General features: G+C 43.7%; 1 protein-coding gene across 4 annotated transcripts in view; it reads left to right on the forward strand.

Annotated features, from left to right (window-relative positions):
- Window positions 1-20,198, forward strand: part of MYO19 (myosin XIX) — a 1,002,409-nt gene that overhangs the window by 371,535 nt on the left and 610,676 nt on the right. For all 4 annotated transcript variants that reach the window (XR_005777529.1, XR_005777530.1, XM_040424125.1 and 1 more), the window contains exon 7: window positions 10,652-10,754. Coding sequence is in view for 2 of the 4 variants with exons in the window: in XM_040424125.1 (XP_040280059.1) it covers window positions 10,652-10,754 (103 nt within the window). In the remaining 2 variants the exon portion in view is untranslated. The remainder of the gene's footprint in view (window positions 1-10,651; window positions 10,755-20,198) is intronic.

Raw genomic sequence — 20,198 nt, forward strand, 5'->3', positions numbered from 1 at the left:
AATTATCATTCTCCGCTAACTTGTGACAAAAAATAAAAAGTTCTATGAACTCACTATGCCCATCAGCGAATACCTTTAGGGTGTCTACTTTCCGAAATGGGGTCATTTGTGGGGTGTTTGTACTGTCTGGCCATTGTAGAACCTCAGGAAACATGACAGGTGCTCAGAAAGTCAGAGCTGCTTCAAAAAGCGGAAATTCGCATTTTTGTACCATAGTTTGTAAACGCTATAACTTTTACCCAAACTTTTTTTTTTTTACCCAAACATTTTTTTTTTATCAAAGACATGTAGAACAATAAATTTAGAGAAAAATTTATATATGGATGTCGTTTTTTTTTGCAAAATTTTACAACTGAAAGTGAAAAATGTCATTTTTTTGCAAAAAAATCGTTAAATTTCGATTAATAACAAAAAAAGTAAAAATGTCAGCAGCAATGAAATACCACCAAATGAAAGCTCTATTAGTGAGAAGAAAAGGAGGTAAAATTCATTTGGGTGGTAAGTTGCATGACCGAGCAATAAACGGTTAAAGTAGTGTAGGTCAGAAGTGTAAAAAGTAGCCTGGTCATTAAGGGTGTTTAAGCTAGGGGGGCTGAGGTGGTTAATGACCAGACCACTTTTAACACTTCTGCACTACACTACTTTGACCGTTTTTTGCTCGGTCATGCAACTTACCACCCAAATGAATTTTACCTCCTTTTCTTCTCACTAATAGAGCTTTCATTTGGTGGTATTCATTGTGGCTGACATTTTTACTTTTTTTGTTATTAATCGAAATTTAACGATTTTTTTTGCAAAAAAATGAAATTTTTCACTTTCAGTTGTAAAATTTTGCAAAAAAAACGACATCCATATATACATTTTTCTCTAAATTTATTGTTCTACATGTCTTTGATAAAAAAAAAATGTTTGGGTAAAAGTTATAGCGTTTACAAACTATGGTACAAAAATGTGAATTTCCGCTTTTTGAAGCAGCTCTGACTTTCTGAGCACCTGTCATGTTTCCTGAGGTTCTACAATAGCCAGAAAGTACAAACACCCCACAAATGACCCCATTTCAGAAAGTAGACACCCTAAGGTATTCGCTGATGGGCATAGTGAGTTCATAGAACTTTTTATTTTTTGTCACAAGTTAGCGGAAAATGATGATTTTTTTTTTCTTACGAAAAGTCTCATATTCCACTAACTTGTGACAAAAAATAAAAAATTCCATGAACTCACTATGCCCATCACGAAATACCTTGGGGTGTCTTCTTTCCAAAATGGGGTCACTTGTGGGGTAGTTATACTGCCCTGGCATTTTAGGGGCCCAAATGCGTGCGAAGTAGTTAGAAATCAAAATCTGTAAAAAATGGCCGGTGAAATCCGAAAGGTGCTCTTTGAAATGTGGGCCCCTTTGCCCACCTAGGCTGCAAAAAAGTGTCACACATGTGGTATTGCCGTACTCAGGAGAAGTTGGGCAATGTGTTTTTGGGTGTCATTTTACATATACCCATGCTTGGTGGTGAGAGAAATATCTTGGCAAAAGACAACTTTTCCCATTTTTTTATACAAAGTTTTCATTTGACCAAGATATTTATCTCACCCAGCATGGGTATATGTAAAATGACACCCCAAAACACATTGCCCAACTTCTCCTGAGTACGGCGATACCACATGTGTGACACTTTTTTGCAGCCTAGGTGGGCAAAGGGGCACACATTCCAAAGATCACCTTTAGGATTTCACCGACCATTTTTTACAGATTCTGATTTCAAACTACTTACCACACATTAGGGCCCCTAGAATGCCAGGGCAGTATAACTACCCCACAAGTGACCCCATTTTGGAAAGAAGACACCCCCAGGTATTTCGTGATGGGCATAGTGAGTTCATGGAAATTTTTCTTTTTTGTCACAAGTTAGTGGAATATGAGACTTTGTAATAAAAAAATAAATAAAATAAAAAATCATCATTTCCCGCTAACTTGTGACAAAAAATAAAAAATTCTAGGAACTCACCATGCCCCTCATGGGATACCTTGGGGTGTCTTCTTTCCAAAATGGGGTCACTTGTGGGGTAGTTATACTGCCCTGGCATTCTAGGGGCCCTAATGTGTGGTAAGTAGGTAAATGACCTGTGAAATCCTAAAGATGCTCTTTGGAATGTGGGCCCCTTTGCCCACCTAGGCTGCAAAAAAGTGTCACACATGTGGTATCGCCGTATTCATGAGAAGTTGGGCAATGTGTTTTAGGGTGTCTTTTTACATATACTCATGCTGGGTGAGAGAAATATCTCGGCAAAATTCAACTTTTCCCTTTTTTTATACAAAGTTGGCATTTGACCAAGATATTTATCTCACCCAGCATGGGTATATGTAAAATGACACCCCAAAACACATTGCCCAACTTCTCCTGAGTACGGTGATACCAGATGTGTGACACTTTTTTGCAGCCTAGATGCGCAAAGGGGCCCACATTCCTTTTATGAGGGCATTTTTAGACATTTGGATCCCAGACTTCTTCTCACGCTTTAGGGCCCCTAAAATGCCAGGGCAGTATAAATACCCCACATGTGACCCCATTTTGGAAAGAAGACACCCCAAGGTATTCAATGAGGGGCATGGCGAGTTCATAGAATTTTATTGATTTTTTGGCACAAGTTAGCGGAAATTGTTTTTTTTTTTTTTTTCTCACAAAGTCTCCCTTTCCGCTAACTTGAGACAAAAATTTCAATCTTTCATGCACTCAATATGCCCCTCACGGAATACCTTGGGGTGTCTTCTTTCCGAAATGGGGTCACATGTGGGTTATTTATACTGCCCTGGCATTCTAGGGGCCCTAAAGCGTGAGAAGAAGTCTGGAATATAAATGTCAAAAAAAATTTACGCATTTGGATTCCGTGAGGGGTATGGTGAGTTCATGTGAGATTTTATTTTTTGACACAAGTTAGTGGAATATGAGACTTTGTAAGAAAAAAAAAATTTCCGCTAACTTGGGCCAAAAAAATGTCTGAATGGAGCCTTACAGGGGGGTGATCAATCACAGGGGGGTGATCAATCACAGGGGGTGATCAGGGAGTCTATATGGGGTGATCACCCCCCTATAAGGCTCCATTCAGATGTCCGTATGTGTTTTGCGGATCCGATCCATGTATCCGTGGATCCGTAAAAAACATACGGACGTCTGAATGCAGCCTTACAGGGGGGTGATCAATGACAGGGGGGTGATCAGGGAGTCTATATGGGGTGATCACCCCCCTGTAAGGCTCCATTCAGACGTCTGTATGTGTTTTGCGGATCCGATCCATGTATCCGTGGATCCGTAAAAAACATACGGACATCTGAATGGAGCCTTACAGGGGAGTGATCAATGACAGGGGGGTGATCAATGACAGGGGGGTGATCAGGGAGTCTATATGGGGTGATCACCCCCTTCATTGATCACCCCCCTGTAAGGCTCCATTCAGACGTCCGTATGTGCTTTGCGGATCCGATCCATGTATCAGTGGATCCGTAAAATCATGCGGACGTCTGAATGGAGCCTTACAGGGGGGTGATCAATGACAGGGGGGTGATCAGGGAGTCTATATGGGGTGATCAGGGGTGAATAAGGGGTTAATAAGTGACACGGGGGGGGGTGTAGTGTAGTGGTGATTGGTGCTACATATTACTGAGCTGCCTGTGTCCTCTGGTGGTCGATGCCAACAAAAGGGACCACCAGAGGACCAGGTAGCAGATATATTAGATGCAGTTATCAAAACAGCGTCTAATATACCTGTTAGGGGTTAAAAAAAAAAATCGCATCTACAGCTTGCCAGCGGACGATCGCCGCTGGCAGGCTGGAGATCCACTCGCTTGCCTGTGTGCGCGCGTTCACAGGAAATCTCGCGTTTCGTGAGATGACGCACGGATGCGTCCAGGAGGAATGAATCAACCACCTTCCGGACGCATCCGTGCGGTCGGGAGGTGGTTTTAAAGGGCTTCTGTCACTCCACTAAACCTTTTTTTTTTGCTTACTTATAATCCCCACACTGCGATTTATGCCTACATAATCAAATTAATCATTTTGGCCCTGTAGATTTTGTTTAAAACATGCTTTTAAAATATGCAAATTACCTTGCTACCAGCAAGTAGAGCGGCTACTTGCTGGTAGCAGCCGCATCCTCCAATCCTAAAGACGCCCCCTCCGCATTGTGATTGACAGGGCCAGCGGACGGGATCTTTCTCTGCTGGCTTTGCCTGTTAGCATTCAAAATCTGGCGCCTGCGCCGCGGCCGTACCTGTCTTTAATCGGCGCAGGCGCACTGAGAGGCGGCCGCTCGATCCTCAATGCGCCTGCGCCGGGTGTAGATGTGACGTCATCGGCGCAGGCGCATTGAGGATGGAGCGGCCGAGCAAGCGGCCGCCTCTCAGTGCGCCTGCGCCGATTGAAGAATGCTAGCAGGCAAAGCCAGCAGAGAACGATTCCGTTCCCTGGCCCTGTCAATCACAATGCGGAGGGGGCGTCTTTAGGATCGGAGGATGCGGCTGCTACCAGCAAGTAGCCCCCCTACTTGCTGGTAGCAAGGTAATTTGCATATTTTAAAAGCATGTTTTAAACAAAATCTACAGGACCAAAATTATTAATTTGATTATGTAGGCATAAATCGCAGTGTGGGGATTATAAGTAAGCAAAAAAAAATAAAAAAGGCTTAGTGGGGTGACTGAAGCCCTTTAAAGGTAGGAATATTCATATGCTGGATACCTAGGCCCTTATATCCCTATAAGACTCTGGAATGAGGTTAGGACCAGAGACAACCCATTCCTCCCCAGATGGACGAATGGAAGTCTCTGTCTCAGGGCAGATAAAATCAACAGGGAATATAACAAACGCAATACAATAAGAAAATGATGATTACACTTACCGGTAATCGGATTTTCCTGACCCCACGACAGCACCTTAGAGAGAGATGGCTCCGCCCCAGGACAGGAAACCTGCAGCATAAAAAGGTGGAGCCGCTCTCCCACCTCAGTGAGTTTCCAGAGCATGAGAGGGACTCCCCCTTACGTTAGTTCAGTTTAACATTCTTCTTTTTTTTTTTTTTTTTTTTGCAACACCCGTGAACACACAGACTTACACCAACAGGGAGGGAATAAAGAGGTGCTGTCGTGGGGTCAGGAAAATCCGATTACCGGTAAGTGTAATCATCATTTTTCCCCTCCCCCACGACAGCACCTTAGAGAGAGATTTCAGAGATCAGCCTCAGGGTGGGAAACAGTACTCAAGACTTTTGTACCAAAGAGAAGGTCAGAAATAGAGTCAAGTTGAAGCCTATAGTGTTTATAGAAAGTGGACGGAGAAGACCAGGTGGCAGCCCGACAGATCTGTTCAATGGATACGCTGGCCCTCTCAGCCCAAGAAGTGGACACCGCCCTCGTGGAGTGAGCCCTCACAGAAATAGGGGGAGACACACCGGATACTGAATACGCCAAGGATATAGCTTCTCTGATCCAGCGGGCAATAGATGCCTTAGAGGCAGTATTACCTTTCCTAGCCCCGCCGAACAGAACAAATAAGGCAGAAGACTTCCTCCAGTCCTTAGTCACCTCCAGGTACTGCAAAATACACCTCCTGACATCGAGGGAATGCATCTCCTTCTCTCTGTCATCTTTTGGTTCTGAAAAGAAAGCTGGAAGAGCTACCTCCTGACCCCTATTAGTCCTAGAAGGAACCTTCGGCATAAAGGCGGGATCTGGTCTGAGAACTACCCTGTCTTCTCTGATGGACATGAAAGGGGGGTTAATGGAGAGGGCCTGAATCCCCCCAACCCTTCTGGCTGACGTTAAGGCTACCAGCAAAACTAGTTTAAGGGAAAGCACTTTAATTGAGCAAGAGACTAGAGGTTCAAAGGGATGTTTAGTTAGGGCATTTAACACCAAGTTAAGGTCCCAAGGAGGAAATCTAGGGCCTGCTACTGGCGTAATCCTATCTACTGCCTTAAAAAACCGAACAATCCAAGGGTCCATGGCTAAACTCCTTCTCCCTAAGACCGATAAAGCTGACACCTGCACTTTTAATGTACTTTTTGCCAACCCTAGGGACAATCCCCTCTGTAGAAAATCCAACACCTGAACCACTGAAAATTCTAATGGCCAGGAAACACTTTCTGTGCCTATAAAGGATAGGAACTTCCTCCATACCCGTGCATAAATAATATTCGTCACCTCCTTTCTACTTTTCATCAGAGTGGAAATGACCTCCTTAGAGAATCCCTGACTGGCTAAAAATGACCTCTCAAATTCCACGCCGAAAGATGCAGAGACTCTACCTCCGGGTGGAATACTGGACCCTGTGACAATAGGTCCGGAATTCCCGGCAGGATCCATGGATCCGAAACCGACATGGCCCTCAACAGGGAAAACCACGCCCTTTTCGGCCAGAAGGGAGCTATCAGAATCACTCTCGCCCTTTCGTATCTGATCTTCCTTATCACTAACGGAATCATTTGTAGCGGGGGAAAGGCATAACCTAGCGGGAAGTCCCATCTCTGGAGGAAGGCGTCCACCCCAGATGGGCACTCTTTTGGACTGAGGGAGAAGAACTCCGGCACCTTTCTGTTCTCCCTTGTGGCAAACATGTCTACCGAAGGCAGACCCCATAAATCTACTATCTGGGAGAATATCTTTGGACTTAGTGACCACTCCCCCTGACGTAGCCTGTGGCGACTCAGGAAGTCTGCCTGAAAATTCTCGACCCCTCGAATATGAATGGCCGAGAGATGAAGCACTTTCTCCTCTATTTCCTCGAAAATCCATCTTGTCTCCTTCTGTAAGGAATCTGACCTGGTTCCTCCCTGATGATTGAGATATGAGACCACTGTCCGATTGTCGGACATCACCCTCACATGTCTGTTCTGTATCATAGGAAGAACTGCCCTCAAGGCCAACAAAACAGCTCTCAGCTCCTTTCGATTTGACGAGAACAGCTTCTGACCCTGGGACCACTCTCCCTGAAAGATCTGATCCTCCACGTGAGCCCCCCATCCCCAGGGGCTGGCGTCCGTAGTCACAACTACCGGTTCCGGAAAGGACCAGGGAAGTCCCTGAGTCAGATTCTCTTCTTCTTTCCACCAATTTAGGGATGAAAGAGTTACGTCGGACAAACTTATAACTGACTCCAGAGACGTCCCTGCTCGCCTTGCGGCAGCCAAAATCTCTCCCTGTAACTGGCGAGAGTGTCGCTGCGCCCACTGGACTGCTGGCATGCAGGATGTTAAGACTCCTAACAGGGACATAGCTTTCCTTATAGACAGGGTTCCTCCTGACTGAACCCGCCGAACTACTCCCTGAATCCTGGCTACCTTCTCCTCTGTGAGGAAAGTTTTCTCCAGCCTGGAATTTAAAACCAGACCCAAGAAAACCTGGCTTGATGATGGCTCCATCCTGGACTTCTGGGTATTCAAAAGCCACCCCAGGGACTGAAGTACCTCCATCACCCGATTCAGAGCCCAGACACACTCCGCTTGAGTTTGGGCCACCACCAGAAAGTCGTCCCAAGTAAGGCAGAAATGTGATGTTCTCCTTCCTGATGAAGGAGGCCATCTCCGCCACTACCTTCGTAAAGATTCGAGGTGCCATGGAAAGGCCAAAGGGGAGTGCCTGGAACTGGTAATGAAGAAGCCCAGTCTCGGTTCTTACAGCCACCCGGAGGAATCTCTGGTGATCTGGATGAATCGGAATATGATGGTACGCATCTTTTAAATCCAGAACCGCCATATGACAACCCGGAGATAAAAGAAATATTGCTGACCTGATGGTTTCCATCTTGAATTTCCTGGCTTTCAGGAATTTGTTCAGGTATTTGAGGTTTATTATAGTCCGGTATGACCCATCTGGTTTCTTCACTAGAAACAGGGTGGAATAAAAACCTCTCCCTATCTCTGACTCTGGGACAGGAAGTAACACTTTTTTGTTTATTAGTTTTTTTATTTCTTGCAGCATAATGATAGAAAACTTTGAAATCACAAATTTTTCTGCGGGGTATCTCAAAAATTCTAACCTTAGACCTTCCCGCAGAAGACCTATCAACCATCTGCCCGCCATCTTTTCCCAAGCAGGAAGAAAGAATCTTAATCTTCCTCCTACTGGGATCATGGCGTCATTGCTTTCCTTGTTTTCCCCCACGAGCCGCGGCTGATCTAAACAAAAAGCCCTTACTTCCTGATCTAGGCCTTGCTCCCTGCTCTCTGTCCCCCGTCTGCTTTTTATTCTGAAATCCACTCGGGTTCCGAAAGGGCCGTCTATATTGCTTAAATTGAGTGAAAGATTCTTGGGGAAACTTTTTCTTTCTATCTGCCGCTTTTTCGAGTAAGGAGTCAAGTTCAGACCCAAAAAGGAACTGGCCATCACAGGGAATGCTACACAATCTCAGCTTGGACGGCATATCCCCCCCTTTCCAATTCTTAAGCCACAAAGCACGTCGCGCGGAATTGGAAAGGGATGCGGCTCTCGCTTCCAGCCTCACCGAGTCCACTGCGGCATCTGCAATAAAGTCCGCTGCCTTCTGAAAAGTGGGCATAGATGCCAACAATTGCTCTCTAGGGCATTTATCCCTAATCTGCCCCTGTAGCCTATCCAACCACAGTGACATAGATCTCGCAACCACTGTGGCGGCTATACTAGGCCTGAAAGCCGCCGCAGAAGATTCCCATGAATTCTTAAGGGCAGAATCTATTCTTTTATCTAAGGGATCCCTCAAGAAACCCATGTCCTCAAAGGGCAGAGAGGATTTTTTAGAAATCTTGGAAATGGCTACATCCAGCTTCGGGGCCCTGTCCCAAGATGTAGATGCCTCTTCCTCAAAGGGGTACTTCCGCTTAAAGGTTTTAGAAATAAACGGTTTTTTATCCGGTTTTTTCCATTCTTTTTCTATCACAGCTGAGACCGATTTATGGACAGGGAAACACCTACGCTTCTTTTCCCTAAGTCCCCCAAACACAACATCCTCTACAGATCTATTTTCTCTGGTATCTTCCAATTCCAGGGTAGATCGGATAACCTTTAACAATTTGTCCGTATCTTCTGCCGGAAAAAGGAACTTTCCTTCTTTGGTGTCATCCTCCGAAGAGAAGGAATCATTAGAGTCCTCATCCCCGGAGAGAGAGCCACTATCTTCCGATTCCACGTCGGACTCCTGTCTCACTTCTCTTCTTCTCTTCCTACCGGCTTTCAAGGAATTTTTGACTTCGGACATAATAGACTTAATGTCTTTTAGAAGACTCGGAGTCTCCTCGGCCACTGTCTTCTCAATGCACTGCTGACAGAGCTTCTTAGCATAAGAAGAAGACAGCGAGCACTTGCAGATAGGGCATTCCTTGTTCTTTTTCTTTGTCGCCACCTTCTTAGGCACCGTCTAAGAAAAATGGAATATACCCAATCTAAGTAACAGCCTAGACCCTGAAAGGAGCGAGAATAGGACTCACAATACCGGCGGCAAGATTTCAATATCTGCACATTCAGATCTCCCTTCTTCATCCATAATGAAAGGTAACCTGCAAAAATATTGCACAGGTTATCTACTGCCACCAAGAATTCCTCTCACCTGAGAGATACATAGTTACTGCAAACCTCTCCACGCCAAGATAGCCCAGGAACTTGGTCCACTTCAGGCACACCGAAAACAGACAACGGCGTCCAATAACTCCAGCACCCTCATACCTGTATGTAGTTGGTTTTTAAAACTGCCGGGCAGCCGAACTTCCGGTCACCTGACCGGAAGCGCACGGCCGTGGAACGCATGGCACTTCCTGTCCAGACGCCACCCACCAGCGTCTACATCCGGTGGCGTCCTGGCTGGTTTGCAGCAATACTGGGGCCTTCTGGCCACCCTAGATCCGTTGGTGCGGTCCTCCTCGTCTGAGGGACCAGCACCTTCTGCCCTTGTGACCCGGGATCTTCTCACCGGTATCCTGCCCCCGACGCCTGTGGGGATGATCGGACAGGTAAACAAGCCGCCTCCAACCCTCCGGCATCTACCGGGACTTCCAGGTCAGGACGACAACTGCAGGCTCCCGTACCAGGACAGGAAACCTCACTGAGGTGGGAGAGCGGCTCCACCTTTTTATGCTGCAGGTTTCCTGTCCTGGGGCGGAGCCATCTCTCTCTAAGGTGCTGTCGTGGGGGAGGGGAAAAATACAAACTTAGCTGAAAGTAGAAAACTGGCAACTCCAGAAGCATCACAGATTACAACCAACCAGCTAGTTAGAAGTCAGGAAGAAAATCTATAAACCGCACTTCCAAGAGTGGGAAGCCGCTACTTATGGGAAAGGTGATTTACCAACAAGCAACACCTGAAGCAAGGGGTGTGGCATTCACCAAAACACAGACACAGCAAGATCCACGGGAAACTTGACAATATAACCCACGAGTTGTCAGTCTCTCCGATCTCCTGGTACCTGCCACGGGAACGTCCGTGACACTATCAGAGGAAACAGCTTGGCAGGGAGATATCATTCTTAACTGTAGGATGGCGACACAGTTGCCCACGGCCCTGTTGCCACCCTCAACTTAGCCCTGCCTGAGTGGGTTAAGGGTTAAAAGATAAGATGCTTTTTGCTGACAGACCCCACTATTCGCATAAAGCAACAAATCTATTACATCGAGGAATAATAAACTTTTCCTTTCTATTTTTAGCCTACAACAAATTACTGGGGCCAATATCCAGACTTACCTTTTAGAGAGTACGCGTATAGCTCATCAAAATTCTTCAGAAAGGAACTTTCATATCTTTTACCAGGTATGTGATTTTTTTTTTTCCCCTCTTATTGTTGGTTGTTTGGTAAAGCATGCATAAAGAAAGTAATGTAGGAAAGTAATTTTTAGCTATGATGGTATTTTTTGTAGGGTAAAATAAAATTATTTATTTTAATTGGGGTCACTTAAGATCGCTATGACATTTTTTGACATTAAAAATTTGCAAGACATTTTCTTGCGACTTTTTAAACATAACTCCATCCTCACCACTTAGGAGTGGTGGGGGCTGGGCCAGAGCTCAGAAATTGGCCTCATCTAATTCTTAAATATTTCCGCCTGAAGATGGGCATAAAAGTGGAGTAAAAACGACTCCATTCAGGGTCTGCAGGCGGCTGGCCTCATCATAAATTAGTAATAGATTTCCTCCACCCGTTCAGGCGCTGTCAAAGCTTGGCATAAAAAAGACTACCTCTGATAGATGACTTCTAACATCTATATAGAGTAAGAAGAGAAAATATGACCAAAGTTTCTAAGTGTTATTCTGTTTCTAGTAGATTGTTGAGATGCCATTTATTCCTCTGACCTGTCCCATAGTTCCCTATCAGGCTGGGACTACATGGTAATCTTGGCCACAACAAGATTGCTGTGTTTCTGTGTAAAAACAAAATTGAATAGGGTCACAAATTGCTACGGCCCAAGAAGCACACTGCTGTATTTTTTTTCTGGGGTTGTGATCACTGTAACCCCATTAAGTTCAGTGACTACACTGTCACACAGTGAAGACGTACGCTAGGGTGCATTGTCAAAGCTGATATGTGAGAATTGTATAGAAGATTCTTGTAGTTATTAAGAGATGCTAGAAAATCAGTATAATAATGAACTGTTTCTGGACCTTGAACTCTTAAACTAGGCGGTAGACAGCACTGACTTTTCCTTCCAGGATCTATTTGTTCATATTTATGGTCCCCTCACTCACAGTTAATAATAATAATAATAATAATCTTTGTATAGCGCCACTATATACTGCAGCGCTATACAAGTTTACAGGGTTTATGTACAAAACAAAAGATAACACAATGTAACTGGCATATACAACTGAAACACAAGGAGAGAGGGCCCTGCTCACATGAGCTTACAATCTATGAAGAAGTGGCGTTGACACAAAAGGTAGTTGGTTGTGATATGTAGTAATTGAGCCATTTTTGTACTGAAAGCAGTGATATAGTCCGATCTAGCTTCTGGTGTTATGGACTGATAGGTCCCTTTCACACAAGCGAGTTTTCCATGCAGGTGCAATGCGCGACATAAACGTATAGCACCTGCACTGAATCCTGACCACGTACACAGACCCATCAGTTCTGCGTTGCGCGAAAAACGCTGAATTTTCTGTATTCTGCTTTTTTCACGCAGCCCTGGCCCCATAGAAGTGAATGGGGCTTCAGTGAAAAACGCATTGCATCCGCAAGCAAGTGTGGATTAAATGCATTTTTTACTGATGGTTGCAAAGAGATGTTGTTTGTAAACCTTCAGTTTTTTATCATGCACGTGAAAAACGCATGAAAATGCATTGCGTCCGCGCGGAAACAACTGAACGCAATCACAGACAAAACTGACTGAACTTGCTTTCAAAATGGTGCGAGTTTCGCTGAACGCATTCAGATGTAATCCGTCACGGTCATGTGAAAGATGCCTTAGAAGCTCGAGTTAAAGTATGAGGAGTTGGGGGGGGTGGGGGGGGTGGGGTTGGGTTTACTCGGAGAACAGTCAGTTTAGGAAGCATGATAAGCCTGCCTGAAAAGATGTGTTTTAAAGGCACGTTTGAAGGTAGGGGATATTCTGGGGTAGAGCATTCCAGAGAATAGGTGCAGCTAAGGTTGGACGATATCAAAAATATTCAGACGATAACGATATAAAAAAAATTATCGCGATAACGATATATATCGCGATAAATACCTGTTTAAAAGAAAAAAAACACAAGGAGACGTTATACTGTATGGGGGGCCACAAGGAGATGTTATACTGTATGGGGGGCCACAAGGAAACGTTATAATGGACTATGGAGCAGCAGCTATTTATGCAGGAAACCGTTACCTGTCTACTCTAGAATTGTCTTCTATACATAAATAGCAAATTTAGACAATTTAAAATTTCTGACTTTTGTGCAATTTAAAAACTCGTGTTTTATCCATCATATTTAAAATACAACGCAGCCAAAAAGGAAAATTATCAGCGCTCTGCATCTCCAGTATTACATTGGCCCAGCACCATGATTATCCCCACAATGTCCAGCTGTGTAGATCCAGCGCCCACATATAAGATGTCCGAGCAGCGCAGAAATATCTTTGTTGGGATAATGCTAATGGGGCAAAAAAATACAGGATACACAGAGCACTGCATTAACATGATATAGACTGATAGGAGGCAAATACACTCACTGATTACTGCACCAGCAGGCTCTGGCTGAGCAACTGAGCCAGAGCTTGCACTAGCAGGCCCTTGCACTCAGCCAGAACATGCTGGTGCAGTGATCAGTTAATCCACAGGCTCTTGCTGAGCACCTGAGCTGGAGCCTACTGGTGCAGTGATCAGTGAGTCCTCTGACTCAGATGCTCAGTCACACTGATTACTTCACCAATAGGCTCTGACTGAGCACCTAACACAGGGAGAACACAGGAGAGTTTAGCGTCGTACTCTACATTCCGGGTGTCAAGATTGATAGAGTTATGATGACCTTTTGTCTTCAGTCACCTCCTCACCTCTGATGTCAGCAGCTGGCTCCGCAGCCACGCTGCACTCTAAGTGATCCCATTACCCCGGTGCAGAGCAAAGATCAGTGCTCTGCTGTCCGTCCACAGCTCCTTATCAGCTTGTCCCCAGACATCTGTTGGCCTCCTCACGGGCTGCTCTTCAGTCTTCACGGATCTTTCCTCGGCCAGCCACTAGTTAGCCTGCACTCTACAGTCAGGGACTCTGGAGAAGCAGTGCGCCGAAATTGGCCAATGAGCAGCCTCCCTCCCTAATAACAAGCTCCTTACTTGCTGCCGTCCCTACACCTGCCAGTAAGGAGCTTAGCTATTGGATGTTTTGGGTAACGGCAGTATTGCTGTGCTGCCCATAAGATTCACATCCTGCAGTGCGCTGGTTAACTACATGAAAAGCCTTAATGCGTATTCATACGCATTAGCCTTTTTTCAAAGCGTAAAATTGCCTGAACAGGCGTCTATGATGCTTGTACAGGTGTTATTGCGGCCTCTATGCTGTAGTATGTACTTATTGTACTGCGCTGCTCAACTCAGCCTGGGGGCGTCACCTGATTCTGACGTTAGACGTCGGTCGGTGGGCGGAGACAGCACATTCGGAGCAAGCAGGAGGAGCCGCTTCTGGAAGAAATTGGTAGATAATGGGGGAGGGCAGCCGCGGACTCAGTTTTTAAAGGCGATGACGTCACGAAATATACTGCGGTATTTAGGAAACAGCGATATCGCCATATCGCCGTTTTTTTTATACCGCGGTATATCGTGATACCGGTATATCGCCCAACCCTAGGTGCAGCTCGAGAAAAGTCTTGAAGACGGAAGTGAGAGGTACACTATTTATGGCGTTTTTTTGGGCAAACACAATAATGTATATGCATGTAGACTTTGGAATTACGTGTATTTTTTTGCACCCATGAGTTGTGTATTTTTTTGTCCCAAAGAACTTCATTGTTTGTTTGTTAGTTTTTTTGGCACCTTCAACAATACATAGGAAATGTTTTTTTTTTTGTTTTTGTTTTTTTACAACAAATGCTTTAAAAACTACAGTGTGATAACATGCTCACCAAATAGTTGAAATATAACCGCAGTCATGAGCACAGTCAGCCATTAACCAATAGCCCCTCTTTATAAACACTATCTAAAAAAAACTGAGGTACAAATGGCAATATTTAATGTTAAAATATTTGTATACCTCCAAACAATAATAAAATCAAAATAGAAAATATAAATAATGATAAAATATTATTATATATATGCAGTCTTGGTCTCTTTAGATACATCGGGCCCTCACTTTTATGGTGTCTTAAACTTCACAGTACACGTATGTCTTAAGGCCATCCCAGATGTAAAAAATATGGAAATTTACCTTCCACTATCCATAGCAGTGTTGTGATTATATATAATGTCTTCCAATTGTTGGCCAGGTGTGACCTCAATCCAATAAGTACCCTTTTTTTTTCGCCATGTAAGATGCACTTAGGCTTTAGAGGAGGAAAATAATGCCTCATATAAGACCCTCCAATTATATTCCCATTGTTTGAGTCCTCGGATGGGACAAAAAAAATAAAAAATCTACTCGCCTCTCCTGCTCCGGATGACGCAGATACCCGAGATATCCTCTTCCTGCTGTGCTGTGATCTGTCGTCGCACAGTGTGAGGTCACAGAGAATGCAGACTTACACTGTGTGCAGGTCACAGCATGGCGCTGACCGATGAAGATCAATGGGCTGTGAGGAACCAGCTTCGGGAGCGCAGTATTCACCGCTCCCTTGTCCTGCTGTACTAATGACCACTTCTATAATTTTCTATAATACCGTATTTTCCGGCGTATAAGACGACTTTCTAACACTAGAAATTCTTTTCGAAAGTCGGGGGTCGTCTTATACGCCAGCTATACTGAGATCCGATGGTATATTCTAATCTAGAATATAAAGGGCCCCGCCGCTCACAGTAGTACATTTATAAACTGTAATTTCGTAACTTTAACTTTAATCAGCGCTCATCTCTTTACTAGGGTACCTTACTCTCAGCTCCGGAAACAGCAGGCAGTGCGGGCGGCGCTCACTCACTGATGTCACGTGCCTGCTCCTCCCACTAGGCGGCGCAGGCGCGTGACGTCAGTGAGTGAGCGCCGCCCGCACTGCCTGTTACCGGAGCTGAGAGTAAGGTACCCTAGTAAAGAGATGAGCGCTGATTAAAGTTACAGATTACAGTTTATAAATGTACTGTACTGTGAGCGTCGGGGAGGGGGATCTGTGGATGGAACTGTTTAAGGGGTGGCATCTGTGGATTGCACTGTTTGGGTGGGGGGGGTCTGTGGATGGCACTGTTTAGGGGGGGGGGGGTCTGTGGATGGCACTGTTATGGGAGGGGGATCTGTGGATGACACATATAGCATAAGATGCTATATAGTGTCATCCATAGATCCCCCCCATTGCAGTGCCATCCACAGATCCCCCTTCTCATAACAGTGCCATCCACAGATCCCCCCCCCCCCAAACAGTGCCATCCACAGATCCCCCTTCTCATAACAGTGCCATCCACAGATCCCAGTCAGTTCCCTGGACTGGAGAAGATAGTCTTGAAGACAGTGAGGGCTGGGCATTTAGGGGTAGCCTTATACAGCGATTATAGCCCAAATCCTATATTTTAAATGGAAAAGTTGGGGGTCCTCTTATGTGCCCAGTCGTCTTATACGCCGGAAAATACGGTACACTGCCATTTTCCCCACTTTTGGGGGGAAAAGTGCATCTTATAGGGCAAAAATACAATATACAGTATATACAGTTGTGTTCAAAATAATAGCAGTCAGACATCACTAACCTGATCAATCACTGTTTTTGGTAGAAATGATATTTCTACATGGCAAATAATTTACTAGCAGGTGTAGTAGAGTAATGGAAATCCAACAGACCCAACAGTCATGACATGCATGCTGCTGATTCTGTGTAATTGAAATACTAATTAAAAGGGGCATGTTCAACATAATAGCAGTGTGGAGTTCCATTAGTGAGGTCATTCATTCTATGAAAAACAGGTGGCAATTATTGCCCTTATTTAACCCCTTAGGGACGCATGACGTACCTGTACGGCATTGTTTCCTGAGTCCTTAAGGACCCTTGATGTACCTGTACGTCATGGGATTTAAACCGCGCAGCGGGCATCCTGTCACAACGCCGGGGGGGGGGGGGGTTTGCGGCTTTTACCTGCGGTTCCCGGCGGCGGTGCCATCGGGTCCCCATGCGGCTGTGGGGGGGACCCGGTGGCATGGAAGTCAGCGCGATGTCTAAGGAAGGCATAGCGCTGCCTTCCGGTGAAGAGCCTATGAGATCCAGCCCCCTGGATCTCACAGGTCCCGGAAGCTGTATGAGTAATACACACAGTATTACTCATACAGCCAATGCATTCCAATACAGAAGTATTCGAATGCATTGTAAAGGAATTTACCCCCCAAAGTTCAAGTCCCAAAGTGGGACAAAAAATTAAGTGAAAAAAAAGTTTAAAAAATAAAGTTTTCCCCCCAAAAAATTAAAGTTTAAAGTAAAAATAAACAAAAACTTCATTTTCCCCAAATAAAGTTAAAAAAAATTGACGCCTATGTAAAGCCAAGCTATCTGCAAGAAGCCCCCGCAAAGTCCCACTGTTGACAAAAAGACATGTGCTGAAGAGGTTACAATTTTCCAAAGAGCACATTGACTGGCCTAAAGAGAAATGGCACAACATTTTGTGGACTGATGAAAGTAAGATTGTTCTTTTTGGGTCTAGTGGCCGGAGACAGTTTGTCAGACGACCCGCAAACACTTAATTCAAGCCACAGTACACTGTGAAGACTGCTGCTACGCAGTTAAATCTATATAGTTTATTTCGTTGAAGTATTCATATATTCTATATTTGGTCATATGCTCCTATCTAGTGGTCGTTTATGGTAATGAACTTTGTTTTTTCTGTTTATCATCTGTCTTTCATTTCTTTGCTCCACCCCTTCTTCTGTGTACCTCACTTCCTGTTTTCTTCATTCTGCTCCAAGGATTCAACAGGTACACTTGTGTTCTCATGCTAGCTTGCAAAGCATCATCTTTTGACCACACAACACCGCACAACATCAAAATCCATCTGTTTCTGCTGTACTCTGTTATCTGGCTACAGAATAAAGCAACTTACTTGGATAAACTCTGTGTTGGTGAGTTCAAGCTATCTGATAAGGATTGTCCGCAGTGATTATATCTGCTTATACAGGCCAGGCATAGAGGTCTCACTGGGGATAAATCGATATTACAACAATCTGAGTCAGAATAAAGATAGTGAAGAATGGTGGCACAAGCATCAGATTATGGGGATGTTTCTCATACATAGAATGTGTCGGCAGAAAAGAACCATTTGGCCCATCTAGTTTGCCCAATATACTGAATACTATGGATAGCCCCTGGCCCTATCTTATATGAAGGATGGCCTTATGCCTATCCCATGCATGCTTAAACTCCTTCACTGTATTTGCAGCTACCACTTCTGCAGGAAGGCTATTCCATGCATCCACTACTCTCTCAGTAAAGTAATACTTCCTGATATTACTTTTAAACCTTTGCCCCTCTAATTTGAAACTATGTCCTCTTGTAGCAGTTTTTCTTCTTTTAAATATTCTCTCCTCTTTTACCTTGTTGATTCCCTTTATGTATTTAAAAGTTTCTATCATATCCCCTCTGTCTCTTCTTTCTTCCAAGCTATACATGTTAAGGTCCTTTACCTTTCCTGGTAAGTTTTATCCTGCAATCCATGTACCAGTTTAGTAGCTCTTCTCTGAACTCTCTCCAAAGTATCAATATCCTTCCGGTATTGGGCCTATTTATCGCATACCAGGGATCATGGATCAGTTTGAATACATCAGAATTCTTGAAGAGGTCATACCTGTTCACAGGTGCCAGAAGTTGGTTGACTCCATGCAACACAGATGTACAGCAGTTCTCAGAAACAGGGGTTATACAACTAAATATTGTTAAGTGATTCAAAGGAAAGCAAAATCTTCAAACATTTTTCAGTTTATATAGTGAATATTTTAGTTTGTAAAGAAGAATACAAACACTGCTATTTTTTTGAACAGTCTAATATTCACTTTACTTCAATCTTTTTTTTTTAGAGGAACAACACAAATTTGATATATTTTTCTTCATGTTTTGATTTGGAATAGAATGTGTAGTGTTCCAATGCATTTTTGTGTATGGAAATAAAATCTATTAGAAGGATTTTGAGCTTTATTCACTTTTTTAAACACACTGCTATTATTTGGAACGCAACTGGATTTCCCAACTCACAATACAGCATCAGTCCTGCTACTAATCAGATTAAAATTTCAGCGCTAAAGTTAGACCTATTGGTTGTTTTCAGCCTCCCTGAGCTGTGTATTGATCTAGGGGTTGATTCTTGTATCTATAGTGATAGCGCTGCTGAGTAAAGGCAGATACTTGCTTGGGAAAGTATGGAAATGTTTTGTAATATGTTTGTATTGTATAGACTAAACCAAACGCGTTTCAGAATGACTGTTCTTTCCTCAGTGGCTTAAAAGGATATAATATCTTAAAGGGAACCTGTCATTTGGATATTTGATTATAATCTAACTAATTATATGCAATCATTAACTACTAAAAAGTTCCTTAGATGTATTCACTTACTGGTGTGACAGATGGTTACCTCATAATATACACACAAAGATGCCGCATGCCGCGTGCTAATGAGCTGATTTGAGTCCAGCGTGATGTCATTGAGTCCAGCGTATATTTAATTCAGTTCTATAGCCACTCCCCTGCCCACCTGCTGCTGATTCATATGGAAAAAAACTGTCATTCAGCAGCAAGTGGGCGTGGAGAGTCAGGAGCTCATGAATATTCAGGACTCATCATTATCAGCTGGAGCTTTTCAATACAAGATGTTGGCAGATTGACTGGGTCAATTAACCCCTTAGGGACACAGCCTTATTTCACCTTAAGGACCAGGCCATTTTTTGCAAATCTGACCAGTGTCACTTTAAGTGCTGATAACTTTAAAACGCTTTTACTTATCCAGGCCATTCTGAGATTGTTTTTTCGTCACATATTGTACTTCATGACACTGATAAAATGAAGTAAAAAAAATTTGCTTAAAAAAATACCTAATTTACTATAAATTTGGAAAAATTAGCAAATTTCAAAGTTTCAGTTTCTCTACTTCTGTAATACATAGTAATACCCCGAAAATTGTGATGACTTTACATTCCCCATATGTCTACTTCATGTTTGATTTATTTTGGGAATAATATTTTATTTTTTGGGGATGTTACAAGACTTAGAAGTTTAGAAGCAAATCTTGAAACTTTTCAGAAATTTACAAAAACCCAATTTTTAGGGACTACTACAGGTCTGAAGTCACTTTGCAAGGCTTACATAATAGAAACCGCCCAAAAATGACCCCATTCTATAAACTACACCCCTCAAGGTATTCAAAACTGATTTTACAAACTTCGTTAACCCTTTAGGTGTTGCACAATATTTAATAGAAAATAGAGATACAATTTCAAAATTTCACTTTTTTGGCAGATTTTCCATTTTAATATTTTTTTTCCAGTTACAAAGCAAGGGTTAACAGCCAAACAAAACTCATTATTTATGGCCCTGATTCTGTCGTTTACAGAAACACCCCATATGTGGCCGTAAACTACTGTACGGCCACACAGCGGGGCGTAGAGTGAAAGGTGCGCCGTTTGG

Source organism: Bufo bufo, chromosome 3, assembly GCF_905171765.1.
Source record: "Bufo bufo chromosome 3, aBufBuf1.1, whole genome shotgun sequence".
Taxonomy (NCBI): domain Eukaryota; kingdom Metazoa; phylum Chordata; class Amphibia; order Anura; family Bufonidae; genus Bufo; species Bufo bufo.